The 24,286-nt window shown below is 36.6% G+C and overlaps 1 protein-coding gene across 2 annotated transcripts in view; it reads left to right on the plus strand.

The window, feature by feature from the left end:
• The window catches only part of NCKAP5 (NCK associated protein 5), a 612,885-nt gene that overhangs the window by 444,767 nt on the left and 143,832 nt on the right, over positions 1-24,286 (plus strand). For both annotated transcript variants that reach the window (XM_063288715.1, XM_063288716.1), the window contains 3 exons: positions 3,404-3,472; positions 7,921-7,959; positions 16,468-16,587. In XM_063288715.1, coding sequence (XP_063144785.1) covers positions 3,404-3,472; positions 7,921-7,959; positions 16,468-16,587 — 228 coding nt within the window. The remainder of the gene's footprint in view (positions 1-3,403; positions 3,473-7,920; positions 7,960-16,467; positions 16,588-24,286) is intronic.

The raw sequence follows: 24,286 nt of genomic DNA on the forward strand, positions 1-24,286 counted from the left end.
CTGGAGGGGAGGGTGATGACATGAGTACTGATGGTGAGCAGGAGGGGGCCTCTATCCAGGGGGGGAAATGCATGCGTAGTACTGAGGAGTTAAGCAGCCATTCAAAGAGACACAGATCAGACCCGCCTTAATCTTTGGGGTTTATCTGTCTGGGTTTTTCCCACGCTTCTTCAGTTTGTTTGGATTTTCTGTCTAATGTAGCAGTAATAAAGCACTAGAGACCTATTCCTTGTCTCAGCGTGGTTCCTGGCTGTTAGGACACCTTCAGCCCTAACATCTAGGAAGCTTCTGAAACCTATTTATTCCAGAGAGTATTAGGGATGGTGGAGTAAGGGGTTCCACCATTGATAAATTATAAAATATAACATTGGTGTGAGTATGGAATGTGAACATGGATAGGATATTGGACTGTTAGTATGATTTTGCATAGCTGTGGTTTGACCTGGTGTTAGGATTAGCTGGTGTAGTTCACCATTTCCAGAGTATGCCCAATTGTATTATTTCAACAATCTTCGAGGAGGCTCCCATGTACCCCACAGAGCTTTATGGCAAGAACTAAAACCCTAGAGGGGCCCAAAGAACAGAATCGAATAAGTAAACGGAAGAATGAGCTCACCGATTTAAGAATTCTACCAAAGAAAGAAATAGCCACAGGAAGCACTCTCTCATATACAGTTTGGAGGACAATGAATAGGATGAGGGTGGGGGTACCAAAGTGTAAGACGAATCTATTTAAGTGGGGGTTGCTGGCTGACGGCACTATATTATGTGAATGTGGAGAAATCCAAGATCCGGTGCATCTGATGGTATGCCCATTATTGCCAGAGCCTTGTACTGTCAGTGACCTACAGCAAGCTAATGACAAAGCTGTGGTGGTGGCTACATTTTGGCAGAGCAAAGTTTGATCTGGACATGAAATAAATAAATAAAATGGTTTTGCTTAATTTATTTTGTTTTAAATGTGGTATATTGTTGAAGACGTAGTTTTACTGGTTTAGCTTTAAGCTATATATTTTGTTTGAAGGTATTGCTTATACCACTTAGAGTCATGCAACTGAAGACACTTAAAAACAGTCACTATTTTGTATAATGTTGTTTACTTTGAATGGGAGTAACATGATAGGCAGGTATACGTGTACAGCTGAATGCAAAAGTTGAACCATCCTTGGTCAAATTATATGTTTCAGTGAATCAGGATTGATTTGGAAGAAAACTTTTTATCCAAGGTCCCACAGTTAGTAAAGAATTTGAAGCTGAAAAGTAATTGGATATTTAAGAAAGACAATGATCTAAAACATTCATTCATCTCAACCAGAAAAGAAAGATAAATGGTTTTTAATGGCCTTCACAGTCCTCAGGCTTGAATGTTATTGAAAACCCCATCTCAGACATGCAATGCATGCAAGGAGACCTAAGAATATTTTTGAACTAGAAGAATTCTGAAAGGAAGAGTGGGAAAAAATTCCAAAAGCAAGAATAGAAACACTGAAATAACTAAATAAGTAGAATGAAAGCTAACTATAGGAAACATTTGGGAACTATTATTTCTGCCAAAAGAAATGTTACAAGATATTGACTGGGAAAGTGTCCAAACTTTTGCACCTGCCAGATTCACAGTTTTCTTACTTGGAATTTGGGAACTATTATTTCTGCCAAAAGAAATGTTACAAGATATTGACTGGGAAAATGTCCAAACTTTTGCACCTGCCAGATTCACAGTTTTCTTACTTGGAATTTATAAACAACTTGACATAAATAACATGCATTCAAAATTGCAGAGAATTGTTTAACTTTCAACCATATAAAGGGTGGGGCAGCTTCTGGTCACTTAAGGAGTGATTGAAACATACAGTTTCATGAGGAATACTAAAATTTTGCATACAGGTCTATGTAGGAAATGCTGCCTTAATGTTTGTTGAAGGAAAGAATAGCAGATGAGAAGAGGGAATGAGGTATAACATCCAGAACAGGAGGGCTCCATATTCCAGCATTTTATGGCATGTTTTATTTACCAATAGCAATCTTATTCCCTGAGTGCTAATGCTTAATTAGTCAAATAGGTACCATCCATGCAAGAAAGAGATAGCAGTCTTGGGGAAAACATAACATGCTGATGGATCTTTGTGGAAAATGGTAAAGAAATGGGGGTGGGGGGTGAGAGATAGAATTGAACCCAATATCAGTTAGTGGTTAATATGTTGGAATAGGATCAGGAGGATCCAGTTTCAACTCCAGCCTCAGCCATGAAAATTCACTGAGGGACTTTGTGGTGAGAAATGAGTGACCCAACCTACTTCACATAATTGTTCTGTGGAGCAATAGCATAGTTTCAGGACAGAATATGTATGCCACCTTGGGCTCTTAAGGAAAGGTGTGAAATAAATGTATTAAATGAATAAATAATCTTGAACAGAACTATTATTTTTTGCAACATTTTTATTAAAATGTCACTTATATGGACTAGAATGGAATTTATACTGTATACTTGGATTTCTTTCAGTGAAGTGTTTTGTGCTTCAGAAATGACACAGTTCTCATCAGGGCAAAGAGCTGATAATGGTTGTTTCACCCCACAGCCTTGACCTGGCATTTCCAATAGCCAGAAGATATTTCTGCCTTATAGAAGCAGATCTGTTGGAAAAGGGTTGCCTTGGTTTTGTGGATTTGCCTCAACATAGTGATTTCATGGAATTATTGTTGAATCAAACCACCCTGCTCAAGTTTTGTACAGCTCTAGTTGGTACTGATTAATCTAGTCTTAAAGCCTTGAAGGTTTGTTTTGTTCGTTTTAATGAAAAAAGCTTATATACTGTTCAACTATTACTCTGGACAAAATATTGCAGACATAGTAAGAGAAATGTGCTGCTTCTCTTGGTTTTACAGGAGCAGAAAAAAAAACTTGAAAATATGACTGCGCTAGCCATCAGTGCTACAATGTCTGAATGATAAAAGGAAATCCCTTTTTATTATTGTAGTTGTAAATCTGTTAATATTAAACTAAGCTTTCAGATTTGGAGAAGAAAGAGAATGCCCCTGACTCATGGATTTCTAGCACTTAGGTTTGGAAGGCTCAAATAAAAGAAAATTGATATATCAAATATCCACAGCAGTATTTTTACTAAAGGCTGTTTTCTGTATCTACCAGATTACAGGGATCTGTCCAGTTCTTCTTAAATTGCAATATATTTTGTGTGTAATTTCATAAAGTTAACAGAATTTGTGTTATTTCAAAACAACAACAGCACATACTCGGAGTTTTTTTTTTTAAAAAAAGCCCAAGGTTTATATTAGATTATGAAGAGGTATGTAGGGTAAATGTATTAATTGAACTGTTGTGTTCTTTGCTATACCCACTAATTAATTTAAATATTTTTTTGTTTGTGTGTGTGTGTGTGTCTTCCAGGCAGAGAATTCCGCACTGGCTATGGAAAATAAAAATCAGAGAGAGCAGTATGAAAGGTGTCTTGATGAGGTGAGATGGATGGAATGTTTGTCCCCTAGTTTTTTGTTAAATGTCTCCTTCCCCCTTCCGTATCCCAGCTTTCTGGCTTGCTTATATTTTGGTTTAATTCTCAATTTCAAGTTTTCTTACTATTGTAGAATGCTATATGTCTGAATCAACTAATTTACATACTTTCATTTTAGTGATTAGTACATTCTTTAGGATAACAAGATTTACTGCAAAGGAGCCATCACAGGGAGTTTGACTTGGCACAGTTCACTGCATCATGTGGTTTTTAAATTAACAAAAATTCTTGAACCTCAAATCTCCATGCATCACGGCCAACAATTCACCTAGGTGACTTGCAGTTTTGCAGTGAATAGAGGAGATTATGGTGGCCAGATGTAAATAAATATATTTTTTCCTTGTGGTGGCCCCAAAACACTTGGAAAAAATAGAGTTACCCAGAAATTTTACTCTGACAAAGGAGGCTTGGATATTGTTTGTCCCACCAGTGGTAAGCAAGTTGCCACAGAGTTTTTTGCTTGATAATGCTGATGATGATGATGGCAACAACATCATTTCAGAAGAGTGTAACAAGCCAATTGAAAAATCAAACTCTCAGTCTTCTACAAAATAAAATTATGAAACCAAATCAAGGTAATAAAAAGAAAAGAAATAGAATCCAATCAATTTGCAATCACTAAAGTAACAAAACTGATTCAGCATGCAATATCATTCCATATCAAAGTTGCTATTCAACAAATTAAATAGAAGCAATAAGCCATGAAAGTTCAAAAGTTGTGTTACCTGCATGGCTAAGGATAATATTTTGCAGTACTGCCCAGGCTGGCTTCTTCCACTGCACAGTAGATGGAAAGGAATATGTTTTTAAAACCATCTTATGTATGTTAAAATTGGTTGTTGTCCAAAGAGTATAAGGGAACCAGAGGCCAGATGCTGGACAACCTTTAGCCATGAAGAAACTAAGAGGGAAGAAGACACAACCAAAATGGTTGTATGGCATTATGTATCACCTGAGATAAGAAATGAGATGAAAGATCAGATTCATCTTTTTCAGAATCCCTGGATAGACCGCATTATTTTTTTTTTAAACCGACTGACATTCTTCTGTTTGAAAGTTAACCATGGAAACAATTGCTTTCAAATTAGTTGTTAATCTCTGCTATTTCCTCTAAGGTAAATATATCATGTACTTGAATTAAACTGTAGTGTAAACAGTACTTCATTTGTTTTACTTAACACTGAATTTTATTTATTTATTAAGAGCAGATCCTTTTGTCTTATTTAAAAAAACAAGATTACTATGTTCTATCTAAGGGCCTGAAGTTTAAATGGTTAAATGCTAGTTTTCTATTCTGGATTTTAACTGTCAATTTATTGTGAAGAGGCAGTATAATATATATTCACTGTATTATGCCAGCAAAGATTTTTGTATACTCAGCTGCACATTTTCAAGGTAATGTGATGTGTTACACTATACTTTCTTTAAACTAGTATACCAACTTTTGCAATTAGCTACAGAAAATAAAGATGTCTATAATGTTCACACTGTGTTCAGAAGCAACAGAAATAAGTATTTAATATGTATTACAAATCACATAATAAAAGCGTTTTAAAACTATTTTAAAATCCCCCCCTACCCATGTAAACAGCTCACTAGATGTCCTGGATTATTCTGTTTCCAATATATGCTCATATTTAAATTAGGAATCTTCCAGTGGTGCTACTTTGCTAGAACTCATTTTAATTAAGAAGCAGATAGTAAAACTGCTTCAGCTTTCACTAAGGTAAAAATCCTAGATTTCAAGTTAGATCATCATCATTCTGTTTCTGCAGTTCAGTAAGGTTTCTTCTGATCACTATATATTTTTCTTAAAATATTCAATAAAATATATTTAAAAATACTGTAGACAGATCCAATATACAAATGTTGATGTTCTCTAGAACTCTTCATCAGGACAAAGATGTGTGTTAAGTAAATATTGTCTACCATTTTATCATATGTACTTAGCTAAAGCTGCTTTAAGCAAACTGGTATCCTTTAAATATTTTGAACTGCAACTTCTATCAGCCATTGCAAGTATGGCCAATGGGTGTTGCTATCCAAAACACCTGGAGGGCACAGGTTGACAGAGTTAGAGTTTTAAGAGAGAAAATGTTCAAACTAGACTGTACTGTAGTAAGTCCAACTGTGGTTTGAGCTGGGAAAAAAAATACTGAATGCTATCCTCTGTGTGCCAATGGCTATTTGATTTTGCTCAATAAATAAGTATAGGAGAATGAAAGCAAATCAAGACACTTGGAATTACCTGTGAAAATTTGTGCTCTGGTACATTTCCCCACTTTAATTGAGGTTTCACTCTTGCACGAGACTTTCCTTTTTTTATTCTCCTAATCTCTTTAACAGAAAGGATCTGCCTTTTTTCCTTTCTAACCTCCTTCCATACACTCAAATGGTGGAGCTAAGAAGCATTATGTAGAGTATTACTGATTCCAGTTGTAGACAGACAAGCAATAGCTGCTAATATAAGTGTAAACTCATTTCATTTCCATCTTTTATATCAAATCAAAGAAGGAATCTCTCAAGTCTTTATCAGATTTCCTGTGTTATGTGGTGGTCAGCTGGCTAAAGATATGAGGATGAGTAAATATAAAATAATAGTAAATAAGCCTGGAATACAGGTCCTTGAACAGAATAATATAGGGGCTGAACAGATTCCAAAAGACCAACCATTTTCTTTGTTACTTCTGTTTTTCTAACCAACTAATATGCTTCTTTTAAGACCCTAGCAGACCCCTTTTGGGGCCTCAAGTTTAATTTACTAAGAAAATAATATGCTTTTAAGTAGTTTGTTAATTATTGGTAATTTTGTGCTGATGAGATTTTAAATAGCAGGATAGAAAACTTGAACTGAATCTTCAGAGCTAATTCTACCACTGAATCCCCACAAATGACATTATCTAACTCCTGAAACTAAATGGTATCATCAGTGATCAAGAGAGTGATCAAGTAGCTCAAATTCAGGAAACTGGAGCATGACAAAATAAAAAAAGTATTGATTTTATTTTAAGATATTACTTAACAATCCTATCTTAAGCAAATGTTACATAATGTTTTATGACATTTGTAGTAGTGTATTGCTTAGCTAATGCTCCATCTTGGCATTGTTAGGCAATTATTCAGTATTTCTATAAATAAAAATATCCATATATTATCTTCCCAATATCTGGAGTATCTTCACTTCAAACACTTGGTTTATTAAAGTTAGAGGAATTGCTAAAATATTTTACCCGTCTCTTCTCTGATTATATCACTCTGTGTATGCAGCTGTTTCAGAGAATATGTAGGCACTTTACAGAACTTTACAGAACTCCCAAAATTTAGAATTTTAATTTTAATTGTGGTGTTCAAAGTATTTGCTGATCTGCAGATAAAAAAACACTGCAGCATATTTGTTCCATTTTCAGGTGGAAGTGTGTTACAACTAAAAATATGCCAGGAGGAACTACTTTTATTTAAAAAGTGATAGTTATGCTCTTGTGGGTTATGACTACAGTTTTAATCTGTGTCTTGCGTTAAATCATACACATAGCTGTTTTATGTGACCTTGCTGTCTGTGTTTCCTTAGGCCAGAGAACAGTTTTAGAAATTATGGGAAGGGAATCAGTCATTTTATGAGAATGTGAATCAGTTCCAGCTTTTGACTTCTACACAAATAGAAGTATTTAGAAAAAAGTTGGAATCTTGTCTTATGTTCTAATCCACATGAAACAAAATTTTAAAATGAAATTAAGGAAAGGGACATCTCATTTCTAAAAAATAGCTTTATATATTCAAATTTTTATATAAGAGAGAGAGAAGGGATTCATAACAGAAAATAAAATGTTTGTATTAGTATATCACATCAAAACATTATTAATCACATAATAAAATATGTAATATGCTTTGGGATTTTAGATTTAATGAAGAATGGGAACCATTTTTATATATAAATAAAATGAAAATATAGAAAATTTAGGTTTTACTTAAGCATAGCTGTGTAGTTCTGTCATTTGATTTAAGTCAATATACTAAGTATGGTAAACTTCTACTCTGGTTGAGCTGTAGATATTTTAGTTTTCTGGAACATGCAATGCCACCTAGCTGTCATGAACAGACAGTCTGTTTTTTTCAGTCTGTGCAGGGCTGCTTTTTCTATTTGGAGGGGGAAAATGCTGATTTCTTCCTCTAAAGCAGCTGACTGACATATGGTGTGGTTCCTGGTCTGAATTGGTTCTACCCTTTTCACTCTGCAGGGTGAAAAAATGTTATGTTGAAGGGTCATTAAAAAGCCACCAAGTTTTGAAATAAAAAAAAGTTAGTAGAATCTCAGTTTCTATGGAAATTAAGAGAATTTAATTTTTTTTCCTAATTATGCAAAGTAGTTCTCAGCTGTGATTTATTTCCTCTGTAGGTAGCCAATCAGGTTGTACAAGCGCTGCTTACTCAGAAGGTAAGTCATTTATTTTTTTGTGGTGTCAAAAAATACTTAACTAAAATTATCAAGCTTTTTTGTCCAATAAAATAAGCATTATGATACATTGCATTGGATCATTGGGAATCACATGGATTATCCTTCTGAGGCCATTGAATAAAGATTAAGAATGTATTTTAACCAACACAAAGCAATGGCTTCCTGCTGATAAAAACCTGCCAAGTGTGAAGAATGCTGTTAGCAATTGAGAAGGCTTTAGTAACTTAAAGGGTGATTTTAAGATGAGCTAGACCTGAAATCTCATCCATATTTGGGAGTAGGTACATTAAATAAAAATAAATTTATCACTGATAATGTGTAGGATTAGAATATGACCCCATTATTTATCTACTCGGTCAGCCATTCTTACTATGCCATTCTTACAGATTTGGAACAACCGGTAACTCTTTACTTAGCATGTTCAGTTATACTTAGAGCTACTGATGGCCAAATTGCTACACATGTAATGAGACATGCAGCTGTTTTCCTGAAATGCACCTTGAAGACAGCCAATTTGTTGGGAACTGCTGTGCGATGTTAATTGAATTTTCTCACCTTCCCCCCAACTTGTATGTGTAGTCTTTTTATTTATATATTTTAGTTACTATTCATGTATGATATTTAAGCCCATTTTGCTATAGCAAGATTTGCTCTAGGGCAGTGTTTTTCAAACTTGGCAACTTTAAGATGCATGCTGGCTGGGGAATTCTGGGAGTTGAAGTCCATATATCTTTGAGTTGCCAAGTTTGAAAAACACTGCTCTAGGGTTAAAAATCAAAGCAAAATAGTGGTGGCCCCAAACAACTTAAAACTACATTTACAATGTAGGTTTAGCCCTTTTTCCTTGGAACAGTAGGAGTTTCCCCTTTTCTTTGCCTGCCAAAACTTTCATCTACCTAGAGCTTCTTGCCCCCCACAAGGCTGAGCTTATTCTTCTAGAAGAGGACTTTGCATTTTCCACAGCCAGAAATGCGGCATTTGCCTCATTTGTTTCTCACTTTCTTTCTGTCTTTTTCTCCCTCTTCTCATTTTTTGTTTTCTTTCTTTCCTATTTTGTCAGCCATATTACTTTCTGCCTGTTTCCTCTCTGACTTCCCTCCCCTCCCCTCCAGCTTTGCATACTATAGCCTTAATCTCCCCCCCCGACCGACTTTGCACCCATTGTTTTGGAGCTCCTGTTACTGTATTGCCATAGCCGAAAGGTTGCAGAGAGAATGGGAGTGGGAGTTTGGTAAGGTGGCCCTGAGCAGGCTGTGGCGCTGTGGTGTACCTGAAAGTGTGCCCAGTGATGGTTTCTTGGCCCACTCTTTGAAAAAGAGTGATGTATTTTATTTCTATATCCTATTTGTCTCTTGCTTTCCTTTCAGGGAGGCTAAGGCAATTCAATTCTTTGCATTCAAAACATGTGATGCAAACCTAAGTTTTCCCTAACTACTCAACTAGATGGCAATACATAGCCAACTTCAGGAAGTTAAGCCAGATTAGACCTAATTAGTACTGAGATGGAAGATCATCAGGAAATCCCAGGGTTACAAGCAAGACTGGAAACAACATAGTAGGCCAAGGGCAAAAGACTTCTGCATTATTGCCAAGAAAACTAAATGGATGTATCAGTTGCAGGATATTTCATCTTTACTATCTTTAACTAAAGTTTGCCAGTAATCAGCCCAGTTTTTTCATGAAGTGACTTTAATATTTCTGTATTTACAACTTCTTAGCCATTGGCTGAATAATGGAGTTAATTCACCATAAATAAATAAAATCCCATTGTACTTTATCACATGTATATGGCTGGGGCAAAGTTTATACAGTTGGCCTGTCTGTCTGTCTGTCTGTCTTTCCTTCCTGTGCTCCTTTTTCAGTATTTTTGGATCTGGGAAAACACTTCTGCTTTGTATTTTTTTTTTTTCTGAAAAAAACTATGTGGTTGCACCTCTTGATCAACTCTGTAGCCATGGTTATTAGGATTGTAGAAATCCATTTGGAGGGGTACATTGCAGACAGCCTGCCCAGATCCACATACGGAAAGATCTGGTCCTTTTAAAAGCTAAGTGTGGCAGGAGTGTCAGTGGAAGTGTTTTCAGTAGATGCCCTCTTGTGCTTCCAGGAAATGGAAGTACTCACGCTAAGCATTCAAAGAGTGTAGGGGGCTTTGAGTAACAGGTTTTACACAACTCTCACATTTATTACTTAAGGTAACAGTTAGGTGTTGCTTGATCTGTTCTCCATAGAGTACTGTATGTAAATTTGGCTAGCTAATTGTTGCAATGCTACATCCAGTGTAGTGCTGGGTAGTGACAGGAAACCAGTAGCCATGCTTTAGTGTTTTAACACCATAAAATTTATGAAACATTAAAGAAACAAATGAACCAGTCCCAGGAACAAATCAGAAATATATTCCATTAGTGTCTGCTAGACAAGCCCTGAATTCAAGGGCCTACAAGAATCAGATTAGCATTCTACAGCATAAAGACCCTTCTGTGAAGGTGTATTTGAAATTGTGTTGGTCTCAATATAGTATTATCTTATTTTAAAACATCATCCTTCCTTTTTCAAAAGAAGCAAAGAAACCAAAACAAAAAATAGTGAGGGGTAGGGAGAGAATGTTCTCATAATGTATTTATAGGACCTTTAGGATTAAGATTTTTTCCCATAACTGCTCCTTTTGACATTATCAGAAGATGCAAAAACCACAGGTTCTAGGGACTCCTTGTGAGTGGACCAAGAATATAGATTAAAATGTATTTAATAGAGTGATTTGCTTGATATTGACAAAATTTGACAGATGCACAGCCTTTGCTGAGTAACACTAGCTAATTTAATATCCTGAAGGGGAAATACAAAGCATTCTAAATGTTAATGAATGTTAACTCTTACAGCCCTTTTAATGCTATCTGGACTGAAATCATTTATAAAAAAAGGACAAGAAGGCAATACTGTACAGTAAATAGGAAATTAGGGTTTGGGGGTCAATCACAAATGGCTTCTATACGAATCCAAGTAATAACTGGTAAACAGATAAGTCTTCTACTACATTACACTAGGACAGAACAGGTCATGTCACCAAAAGATGATACCCCAGAGGGACTTTGTAAAATACAGAAGGAATCTTAAGAACTCTTAACAAGAATAATACCATGCAGGAACACTACATGTGGTTACAATACTACCCACAGTATTATACTGTGAAATTTCAGTTGTCCTTTAAGGGATACTTTTGGTGGTGTTTTTGTTATTTAAATTAAGCACTTCTTATAATAGTTTAAGGCATGAAGTACAAATAGCCCAAAATTATATCAAATGATTGTGATTCCACCAGGAGATCATATCAACCAAGAGAGCAAAACCTTGAGAGATTTATCAAGTCACTGAACTCTTGAGATCAAATTTGTAGTTTGAAATAGGCACTTTGGATAAGATAGTTCTTTGTAAGACATGGAATTCCTTCAGTGAGCCCAATTTTGAGGAGGAAATATGCTGAAAAATATATTCCACTGTGAACTCTCTTCCAAAACAGGATTGTTATTATGGGGTTTGCTCCCATTGGCTCCACAGATTATAGTCTTGGTTCAGAGATACATGAAGGAGGAATAATGGTTTTATAAACTGAAGGAGGAATAATGGTTTTATAAACAGTCATACACTTGCAAGCAAAATATTTCATGTTTTGGAGCCCATGTTGTGTAGTGGTTCGAGTGTTAGACTAAGAATGGGGAGACCCAGATTCTAGTCCATCTTTAACTACAGAAGCTCCCTGGGTAACTTTGGGCCCAATGTTTTCTCTCAGCTGAACCTACCCCATGAGGTTGTTATGCAGGAGGAGCACTGTGTTCACTCCCTTGCAATTCTGTACAAAAAAGCAGGTCATCCATCCATCCATCCATTGGTGTCTTCTGGTATGCTTTAAGATATCTAGACTTCTAACTTGACATAGTTCAAATGGTAATTGGGACATTCAAGAACTTCTTTATCAGGAGCCCTGCTGGAAAACAAAATGGAGGGATCTTTCTGGATGGCAAAAATGGGAATTAATAATGTACCTATGTGATTTGCTGGATCATATCATGCAGATTGGCCAACTCTGGTGTGTGTGAGAGAGAGTGAGAGAGAGAGAGGGAATCAGGAATGTCTGTGCATTTGCCTGATATGGTGATAGGTTAGATGGGGCCAGTAAACTCAACCTGAATCTTGGTAAGATAGAAATGATATGGCTAGATGGTTCTCCATTTGGGAATAAGAGAGATGGACAGTTCAGGGTGGGACTGTGTTCCCTAGTAGGAGCAGTCATGTCGATTGGGAGTCTGCTCTGTTTCGAAGCAGGTGCTAAAATCACAGATAACTTTAGTGACAAGGAAAGTCCGTGCTCTACTCTGGCTGGCCAACAGGTTTGACTTTCCTGGATTGTCATAATAATCTCAAGACTGGGTTATTGAAATTCACTCTAGATGGGGCTTCCTTTGAAGATAGACTGGAATATATAGAATTTAGTTGCTGACTTGTAAGTGGGATCATGTAACTCTAATACTAACTCTGCACTGGACTGGAGCCAAACTCTGTTGGTATTAGCATATAAAAGATGTACATGATGCAAGTATTTTAAAATGTACCTCCCCAGTATCAATGAAATCATGCTTTGGGATCAGACAATGCTTATGGTCCATCCTATGGGTAAGTTCCCTAATAGAGTCATCTCAGTGATGGAGCCTCAATTATGTAATGAATTCAGGATTCAGTGTTGCAGTTAGCAACCAGGTATCTTTAACTGGGAGGATATTCTGAAGAAGAAATACTTACCTTAGTGGTAAGGTTGTAATAATATGATTATTGTATAAAACCCTTTCAATATCTGTTTCTTTTAATGAACTATTTTACGAATGCTTGCTTGATCTTTCTGTGAACCACTGCTGTTCTGAAACACTGTTCAATAATTGGAACATCTAGCCATTCACATTGTAATCTTTCACTTTAAATCCAGGGACAGCAAATGTCAACACCTAGGTTTTAAAATGAATGATACATAGGTAGTGTTACTTGGTTTAAGTTAGTCTGAATTCCCAGGTCTCATAAAGCATTTATTCTTTTGAAGTCTGTGGTTTTCAATCTTGATTGAAGCTGCTAGCTCCTCCATATCTTGATTATTTGCTAGAAACTCGCAAGAAGTGGCATTAGCACTTTTGCTTTCTTAAACAGAATATCTATAATAGTTCTCTATGTGAGGCCTGAGATGATGCAGTTATTACCAGGGCATCTATTTGCTGAATTAAAGGATTTAGAATTGTGCTGCACTTCAAATAAAATATCATTGCCTCCTTGTCACTTTAGTAGGCAGAGAATATATAACTTGGTTAGCCTTAGGGATATTTTAAATAAGCACTGCCCTCGTAATGCACTCAGGCAAAATGATTTCTTAGTTCATTCAATGTTAACTTTGAATTAAAGCTAAGCTATGTTTTCTTCAGCTATCTCTTAACAAAAGTTCCATTGTGTTATCCCTTTTTTCTTTTCATCATTCTGGCTTTGACATAGCACAAGAGAAGACAAACACTCGGATTATTTCAGACTATTCCACATTCTAATATCTAACTGTTTATGTACTTCTATATCTTGTTAATATTGTTAATGAACACACACACAGGGAGTTAAAAATTATTTTTTTCCTTTACACATGCTTCAAAAATAAACTGTAGGAAGATAGGCAATGTGGTTGTTCTCATTTTAAGACATTTGTATATCATGTATAGAGTAACAACCTACAGAAATTTATTTCTCTGCCATTGTTGCTGATGCGTGATCATTTTGCTGAGTCAACACAACAGTTTAAGAATTTCTGTATAAGCTAAGTGACAACACCCAGGGATCTTAGCTGATACTAAAAAACTAAGCAAGATTGGACCTGGTTGGCACTTGGATAGGAGACAACTTGGAGATCCCAGGATTGTGGAATAGAGTGGGAAGTCAAAAACTATCCCCAGAGGAAGCAATAGCAAGCCATTTCTGTGCTGATGGTAATGTCCGTAGAGTCAGCAGGTGGTAAGCTGAGTTCCGGGGAGTCTTTATGTAAATCTGCTGAGGCTTGTTGCATCTCTACATTCCAGAAAAATCTATCTTATGAACAGTTCACTGTTGCTTTCATTGTTCTTCTGAAAAGGTGACACAGTATTCCCAGGCTGGTGTTTATAGTCTCCCTCCCCCTCTCTCTCTCTCTCTGTCTCACACACAAATACACACCATTTTTCACACAGAAATACAGACATTATCCCTTTCACTCCTCCCATTTAGCCGAATCCTCTTCTTGTACACTATTATTTGTATGCTTCCAGATAGACACTCTTGAAAATAGAACGTACAAAACTTTGTTAGCTACCATATCTATGGCCAAAAAGGTATGTCTTAGTGTTACAATGCATGCAGATGGAACAGAACCAAGGACCCATCAAAAGGATTTAACTTCTATGGCTAAATACATTTTTCACTTTGGGTACTCTCTTGAATCCAGGACAGAAGACCCATAATTGTGTTGGCTGTCCAGATTTTTTGCTAATGTGCAAAATGATTAAAAATATATGTGACTTCTTTGTTTTCATAGGTGCAATATTCAGAGAAAATATATAGTTATCTATATTTTCACATGTGAGCATTACATGAATGTCTTTGGGCTGTGATTTCTATATACTTCTATAATTGAAAAGAATTGGGAGGTATACAGAGCTGACAGATACTGACATATAAAATATTAGCATTGGAAAAATCTTCATGTCAAACTCAGCTCTTGGTGACTTCATGATCACATCCATGCATTTTTCTTATTGGAAGTATGGAGGAAGTTTACCACTACTATCTTCTAGAATGATTTTTTTTTTCTTTTGCAACTTCCCAATCTAGAAGTTCCTAGTAATTTCCCCTCCTTGTAATAGCAAGGTCCAAATCTGCTTAGTTTTTTGAGATCAGCTATACTTTACTATTGCTGTTACCCAGCTGGGCTATAAGTGTATATAGAAGTACAATTTTTATTTATTTATTTTATTTTTATTTGTCAAATTTTGCTACCGCCCATCTCCCCCCAGAGGAGGGACTCTGGGTGGTTTATACTACTGTCAGAAGCATAAGTCTTATTCATCTGCATATCCAATTTGGTCCTCGAATAAACCTGAACCAGTTTTAGGAGGTCTTTCTCAATTATATTTATGAGGCAGTAAAATGTGCTTTTCATTCTTCTCAAAAAGAGAAATAATGAACCTCTGACTCAGTTCAAAGAGTTTTAAAAGGGGTAGTTTGAAGAATAACTAATGACTTGTGTGGCTCTAAATGTCCCATTTCCCCCATATGCTTTTGAGTCTTCCTTGTTTTGTGCTAAATAACCAGTTATTTGTGTCTTATTACAGTTATAAATAGCTATTGATATTTGTTGGAAAATGCTACTGTGATATCAGGAAAATCCCTCATTCCATCTCATCCCATCCCCCTCCAAAATACTGGTTTCCCAGATATAGTAATGTGAGCATTACATGAATGTCTAATGTCCATGGGAGACATGAATTATTCCCATAGGCCATGTACTATATCTCCCCTGCCCACATCCCCCCCCCAAAAAAGGTAGAAAAATTGATTCAGTGACTTGCTTGTATAGCTCCACAATAGCTGGGCTTTTGTGGACTGCAATTTTTCAAATTTCATTGGAATATTAAAAGAACTAATGTACCTCACTGCAGATTTAAAGTTTCACAGGGAGATATCAGTGGAAAAGGGATAGATATGATGCCAGTGCTGGTTGATTTATAAGGCAGAGGTTGAGAGAAACTGTGTAATATACTCATGTCAAATATAGCTACCCCTGCTCAAGGTAGCTTTTATCTTCTTTTCACCTGGCATTGGTTTGCTTTTCCCATTTTTACTTGGGATGAAATATAAACTTGCTCAGCTCATCTTTCTCCAACACACCGCAATATGCAGTATAAGAATGCTTCTAGAGCACTCTTCCTTATGGGGAAGTCATTATTCATTTTATTTTATTTTATTTTATTTATTTATTTCTCAAATTTATACTACCGCCCATCTCCCGCCAAAGAGGGACTCTGAGCAGTTTACAATAAATTTAGCATATAATAATTTATATTTTATTTATCGTTGTAGTCTTGTGAATACAGACATAGCAAAATTCATCAAAATAGTTTTTGTACACTCACCTGGAAAAAAATATCCTTGAATATTTGGAATTACTTCTAGGACAGATGAGTAAAGAAACATACTATTAACTCTTCAATTAAAAGTCTAAAACATTTATCTCACCTTCCGAAGGTCACCTTTTAAACATTCTTTAGAGATACTAGTGCTGAAACTATATTTAAATACACACATACACACATATACATACATGCATGCTTAACTTTAAAGATTAGATCTTATATTGAGTGTATTCTAGTACTCACGTAACTTTTCAGGTCATGTGTTGTTATCTTGTTATTGATGCCCTTTTCCTTCCTGCTCTAGGATCTGAGGGAGGAATGCTCGAAGTTGAAAACAAGGGTTTTTGACCTAGAACAACAAAACCAAACACTAAATGTGCTATTCCAGCAAAGAGTGAAACCAACATCTGGCATACAGTTTCAGGTATTCATGAATAAATGTATTTAAGAGATATTACTGTTTTATCCTGATTAAGTTGCCTAACATTGGATAGTTAATGGTAAACTCAACAAGAAAGAATGACATTTTATAGACACAATATATTACAAGAACATGGCATCTGAAGCTACTGTATTCCTTTTGAAATGGAAAATACAGGTAGTCCTCATTTAGGACTTTTTGGTTTAGCACCCCTTCCCTGTTAAGTTTTTGGAGAGCCTTGAAGACCTGGTTCCTTTGGAGGGCATTTGGGGATGAGATAGACTGCTCAACTACCTCAGAGGTGTGGGCACCTCCTCTTAATATAGTGGGGAAAGTATTTTGTGGGTATCTTCTGTTCCTTGTGGATATATGAGTTTAATCCTGTTACTGTAGCAGGTTGTAGGCAGCTCAGAGTCTTCTGATAGGAACAGTCGCACAGAAATCTGAGTAAATAAAATAAATACATAAAGAAATGAGAACAGTGGAATGAAAACTAACTGGATGATCCAGTTTTGATCCAGCCCAGTATGTAGAATATGGTTGTTCATGGAGGGATCATTAACATAACATAACTCCTCTACCACTACTTTTCTGATATAGCAGCAGTATGAATGTTCATTCAGAAATGACACAAGGAAAATGGAACCTTTTTGCATATCCCATATTTCATCTGAATGTGTGCCTCACCAAGCAGAATAAAATGCACCAGTTGCATGTGAACAAGTACACAGATCTTACAGTGAAAGCAGAGAGGCCGCATTCTATACTATCTAGATACCTCTAATTGCAGGGACTAGGTTTGGATTTATCTGAACTTTTTATGGTTGCAGTGCAAATTCATGGAAGCCAGAAACTTTAGAATGACAGTGATATAAGTCTATTGATAATCCAAGCACACCATAAGCCTGCTCACTTGCACAACTATAAAAAAATAGTAATACTTTTCAGGATTCCTCAGTAGAGAAAATTCATACAATATCAGAAGAGGGTGCTGTAGCACAGTAACAAAATTAAATAAATTAGGGGAGACACACACAGCATGGCTTCTGGAATTCTTTCCAACCCCTGAATAATAGCAATTATCTGAAACATATGACCAGAAATAAGGAGGGAAGGGCACTGCCCCATATTGCCTCTCCTGTAAGGATGTCCTGGGGGATTTTTTTTCTCCAATGCTCCTAGCCAGGTCTGGCTCATTTCTTACTCTGTGGTGGTGGTGTTGCCTTCTCCTGTCCCACCAAATTTGTTGCCATTCTGTTTTGTATTTGGAGAATTATCCTGCAAATGGACAGAGTCCCAAGTTCCTTTACTTAATTTCTTTCTGCCATTCTCCTGGGTTGGAAAGAATTTTAAAAAAAACAACCTCCAAATAAAGCTGTTTTTAGTTTATCCTGTTGATATGTCCACCCAGACATATCATTTCCAATGTTTTGCCATAACTGTGACAAACTGGGTTGATTTTGTGTCTGCCCTTCCCTTCCTTGCCTTTCATCTGTCCTCATTCTAGTTTTTGAGTGATGAGTGAAAAATCTGGACTGAAACGTATTTGGATTTAATTACGTTAAATAATGAGAGAAGACATACAAAATGCTCTCCTCAGAGAACCTCGACTGGTTCTAACTTTGAATGGTGGACTGTTGGTATCTGGCACGGTTTTTCTTATTTGAACGTCATTGTGTCTACTTAATAGTCCATTTTAATGCTGTTTTGGTTCTATTGGAATGTACAGCTGCTTTTACGGCTTTTTATTGTGTTTATATTGTTTTATTATATTTGCTAGTTTAGTTTATTTGTTTAGAAGTGGTGTTTGTAGATGAATAATAGTAACAGCTGATAGACACCATAATCTTAATCATTTACTATTTAAAAGCACAGAAAATACAGCATATGCAATTAGATAAAACAATTGGATTTCTGCTTGTAGTTCAGAAAAAAATAAAGAAAAAGGCTTAAAATGGGGGGGGGGGGAACCGTTGCACTTACTAGTGAATACTAAAAGAAATCAGAAACAGATAAAAGAAAAAGGAATGTAATAATAACCTACTAGCAGCAAAAGAAACAAAATATAATCGAATATCAAAAAAGAAATATAAACAAGAATTTGACTTTCGTATAGCTTTCTAAAGCAAGGTAGAGAGAAAGCTATAAACAAAAGAAGCTGCTTCACATGACGCCAGTTTTTGTTGTTGTTGTTGTTAATGTAGTCCCATGTTGATTCTGACTTGCATCAGTTCTCCAAATGCTCCAGAAATAGGATCTTCACATAATTAGTTTGTAGCAGCAAGGGGAACTGAAGAGGACCCCTCCTCATCCTAATCCAGACTTCCAAATAGTTCTCAATGCAGATAAAATAAGAAAATGTAATAAAATACAAAACAAAATAAAAACAGATAAAACCAGTACAGTTAGTTAATAACAGTTGTCTGAAACAGTTAGTGTCAGCAAATGGAAGCTCAGCTTATGGACCAAACACCTGTTAAGTTAGAAATGGCTGTACTGAACAGTGAAAGATCATTGCTGACCCTGCTAGCCCCAGACCACCTTTGGCAGGGAGACCTTAGGGTGGCACCAGGCACCTGGAGGGTTCTAGCTTGGCTTCAGGTGGTCTGACCAGACAAGCAGAAATCCTCTTTAAAGGATCTTAAAACTCAGGATAGGGAGAAGGCTCTTTCAGATAATCTTGTCCCAAGACCTACGTGACATGGAAATCATTAGCATTATTTTGAATTCTGCCTGGGGGAAAAAGCTAGAGAAAACATGGATTTTAACTAATTCCTTCTGTGAACAGTGCAGTCACGATTGGCTGGGATATTTCTGCACATATTCTCAAGAAATCCTTAAACTATAAAATGATCATTATTCATCGAGACATCTTTTTTCAAAATAACTGTTACAGTAACATCAGACTGATGATACAAAATCAAGACACACAACACAGTAACACATGTTAATTAAATCAGCACAATTTCTCTTACCTTTCTAAGAGAAACACATTTATAACAATATGAAGTTTGATTGCAATCAGTAGCATAAGAGAATCTAGCTGTCCAATAGGTTATAAATGAGGCCTAATATTTAACATATAATTAAATCATCCTTGCAGAAATCATAGCCAAAACTGTACTAATGTATCATAATAAACCAGTTATTTTAATATCATTTCTCTGTAGATGGAATTCAACTACCTTCTGCTATTTAGCTGTTAATAGCCACTCTACTCTTACTAATACACATTTAGTATGCTGTTGTTCCACACATTTTTTATATCTTTAAACAAAACCAGTGACAAGTTAATCATTTTTCTGAGGAATCCAGTACCACTAACTGTCCGTTTGTCTGTTAACCTTCAATTGGGTGAAATGGTGCATCATAGGGCAACAATTTTTGAACCAAGGTACCTCAAATGGGCTAACTTACAGAATGCGTCCAAAATCTGGGAGCCATAACTCCTATGGGATTGAAATTTGGCAAAATTATGGCTGCTTCAGCACCACCACACTGCTGCCACTTCAGCGCTGCTGTGGTCAGCCATAGTCACATGATTGTCATTTCCAGTGCTCTCTGACATCTTTCCACAAGTCAGTGGGAAGCCAGCAGGAAGTCTAAACTTGATTGTGATTGCTGACACTCCCTGCCAGTTTCCCACAAGCAAAGTCAGTGGGGAAACTAGCAGGAAGTTGCAAGTTTAAGGGCAGCAGGCAAGTAAGTGGCTGCTGCCGGGTGGGGGAGGGAGTGAGGGAGTGCGTGAGAGGTGAGGTGAGGGTCAGGAGCATGCCCAGGGTTGTGTGAGAGGCATGAGGGTGCAGTGCAGGTCAGGGAGGGTGCATGGGGTTATTTGAAAAAAGAACATTGCTAGCTGTATTCAAGGTTGTCTGTGGGTCTCTCTCTGTGTGTATATATACATGCACAGATACACATTCAAAGTAAAGCAGCAATTTCTTTTTCTTTTATCTTTTTCTTTTAAATCTCATAGCTGAGGAGAAGTAATCTTGTGAGAAATAGTTACTTGCATTACTCATTTTTGGCACATTCAGTTTCAGAGCAAAGTTCACAATAAAAAAGATGAGAACATAGTTTCCATTCTTACTTTTGAAAAGGTGTAACCCCAAGAATTTGAGTGCACAACTTCCTCCTTTGATAGATAGGTATAGGTACATTCTTTTTCCACTCTCATTTGTGTTCCCCATAACCAACTGAAAGAAAAATTAATACTAATCTAGATCAATTTTATGTAGGGGATGTTTTATACAACATCTTCAAAGGTTTTTTATAATCAAAATATTATTAAAAATTTCAGTGTCATACATTTTTCACACAGAGAGATTGGCAACATCATGGAGCCTGGTAATATTGAGAAAGAAACATTTGTATTTATCTTTGGGATTTGATTGTGCAGATTGGTACATTAATTCATTGGTGCTAGAAATTCAGAGCATCCATTTTTGGCAGTAGATGTCAGGCAAGGGAAATCTAATTCCCATCATGAGAAGATTAGATAAACCAAAGTCTGATCCAAAATGGCCAGGCTTTCTCAAAACAGAGCATTTCACACTCTGACATACTGGATATATCCAAAGTGAAATATTTTTATTTGGCAGTGCCTCAAGCCAACATCTTATCTGGGTGAAGCAGCTCCAGTGACCACATGGAGATTCCTCTCAGATTAGCTTTCCCATCTGTAATGCATATGTTACTCCTTTGATTATTGTTTTGGGGTTAAGCTTTCATTTTAATTTAGGGTGTTGTTTGTTACATTTTGTTTTTCTAACATGTCATCTTTCGGCAAAGAGGTAGCTGTTAAATTATTTGTTTTTATTTGTGACTGCAGTTGTGCTTTCTGTATGAAATAACTGGCAATGCTATGGGTTCCATATAAATAAGCACAGGTCTGTTGATTAGGACATCCGTTTAATACACTTTCCCTGTACTTTGGAGATCCTTTGAATGTGCAGAAATGTAAAATCTCTTTCAGCAGGGCTGGGAGTATTTCGGCTTCTCAGAGGACAATCAGGAGAACAAAATTCAAAAAATATATTGAGCCTTTGCCAAGACTTGGAAAAATCTCATCTGTCTGCCACCAACCCTTTCAGTTTTCTTCACTTAAATTACCAAACATGACCGGTGAAATTTTAAGAAGCAAATGGGAGATTTATGGGCAAAGTAATTGGCTGGAAGATTTCTCCAATTTTCTCCTGGGCAAAGAGAAATTCTCCAGCAATTTCTCAAGGAAGGAATGATAGCACTGCAACTGAAATAAAACAGTGGGGAGATTTTCTTTTTGATTTTGATTTAACAAAAGAATACTCCTATATGCCTCTTTATCATTTCATAACTAAGTACAAGAACACCACATTGCACCTAAGAGAATTTCTCCAAAAGTCTCTTCTTTTTTGAAGGCAGGTCTAAAGCAAATTCTTTTTCATCAGATGAAATGAAAATTGGCAGAGAAAATACAAGAGAACTTCTCAGGCTAGCACTATTTTTTTTCCTTTTTATTTTTCTACCATGTTGGCTAGTAATATGCTGACTCTCAAAGATCTGTGGAAGCAGCAGTTTATCCAAGGGCTCTTATATGCAGATGCCCATAGGATCCCCTGAGATGCCCCTGCAGATCTTCATGGAAAAACTTCCTCTGTCATAGTTCCAGCCTCTGAGTCTCAGCTCCCTAATTAAAACACCCACCTGCTGTGAAATCAGATTTCAAAACAGATCTTGAAGAATTTGAGCAGCATTTTTATCTTTACTGTAGCTACTTAAACATTTTTATCTGTATTGCAGCTTGCATAACATGTTGTTAGTAGTCAACAGTATGGTATGTTTAATAAAATAATATTTAATATGCATACTATGCCAGATTTTTCCATAGAAACGGCTCTGCTGATAGGTTGCTAATCCTCAGCAGTATCCTATGGGCAGGGGGAAGATGGGCTTTAAAATTGGCAGGATGGCGAAGTGTCAGAATGCAAGACCCACCCCTTCTGTATGTGCATCAGAGTTGTACGTACATTGAAAAGGGGTGGGACATGCATCATGACATTCTTTCAGCTCTCTTGCCAATTTTGATGCACTCCCTATGGATGCCACTGCTGAACCTTATGTCAGGTATAATCCAAATTACAGTTGCCTATTTAATCACCAATTCTGTTACAGAAGAAAACTAAAGAAATAGTTAAAGATTCCTATATTTCCAATAACTACATTCCTACATTTCAAATAATAATTACCTTAGGGACCGTCTTTTCCTAGTTCTTTCTACCCATCCAGTCCAGTCCAGCAGGGTGGGCATGCTCCGGGTCCCGTCAGCCAAGCAATGTCGGCTGGCAGGGACCAGGAGACGTGCCTCTTCTGCTGTGGCGCCTGCCCTATGGAACATCCTCCCTCCTGAGATTAGGATGGCCCTGACCCTTTTGACCTTTCGGAAGGCCTTGAAGACCTGGCTTTGTGCCTGGGCCTGGGGCCCTGAGTGTGTGAAGGGCCCCATTTCATGGTTGTGCTAACACCAATGGCTTTTAAGATCTCTCAGCTGTATTTATATTTATATTTAATTTTTGGTACTGTTTTTATTGTTTTTATTGTTCGATTGTTTTTATTATTGTTAGCTGCCCAGAGTCACCAGTTTGAGATGGGCGGCTATATAAATTGAATGAATAAATAAAATAAATAATAAATGAATTTAGGTGATATTCTATGGTTTAAATCCCTCATAAGGCAAAGATAAGGTGTTGCCTGTATCATAGGTAGCTGGTAAGAAATATGACCACTAGTGGAGGTGGCAGGTATACTTTCCATAGTAAGAGCTCCAGTATAACAACATTACAACAGTCATCTCATTTTACAGTTAAAACTATGTAGCCAAAATAGCCAAAGTTTGGCTGAATTCATATTCAACTGGCTGAATTTGCTGCATTCAAACTCCTCTCAACAGAAGTTGGAAGGGAGATGATCCTCCCCTCCTCCTCCTCTTCCTCCTCCTCCTCCAGTTGGCTTCGTTTGGAATTTACCCAGGACTTAACTTGTTTTGTGCTTTGGTTGACTGCAGTCTGACAGAGGTTTAGATGAGTGTAACTTAACTGCTGTGCCCTCTCTCTGCTCAATTTCCATATCTGCCTGTTTACTGGCAGATTTTTTGCTGCCAGAAGTAATGTGCCTTGTTCTAAACCTCTCCACCTGGCACATTTTAAAATTAGGATTCTGTCCTTTGATAGCATTATATTTAAGCCTCGTTAGGTTCTTTGTAACAACACTTGTTTTAGTAATAGTCAAACTTACTAATGTTCTGGATGGGACCACAAATAGGACCAATATAGATTGTTGATAGGAAGATGCAATAGTTAAAGTAAAAACTGTTCCATAGGCATCTTATAAGAATGTCTTAGTTGGACTGTCTTCAAATAGACTTGCTCTATCTTTGTACACAGACATTGGCATTCAAAAACAATTCTGAAATACCTGGATGTAAAACTAAAGTCACCATATGATTTATTAGTGCCTCTTCTTTTCTTTGAAGCGCTTCTTTTCAGACTATACTTTGAACTTAGTGGATAAGGTCCCATAAGCTCTGGGACCAGTTTTGCTGGACTTAAATTATTTCATTTTTAAACTGAATTTTGTATGGGCTTTCCTACCAAGCCATTCATTGTGTGCAAGGTCCATGCTCATTTTAGTGTCATTCCAGTTTTAGTGTATGCTTTGCCAAAATTCA

The sequence above is a fragment of the Candoia aspera genome, chromosome 1 (genome assembly GCF_035149785.1).
Source record: "Candoia aspera isolate rCanAsp1 chromosome 1, rCanAsp1.hap2, whole genome shotgun sequence".
Classification (NCBI taxonomy): Eukaryota; Metazoa; Chordata; class Lepidosauria; order Squamata; family Boidae; genus Candoia; species Candoia aspera.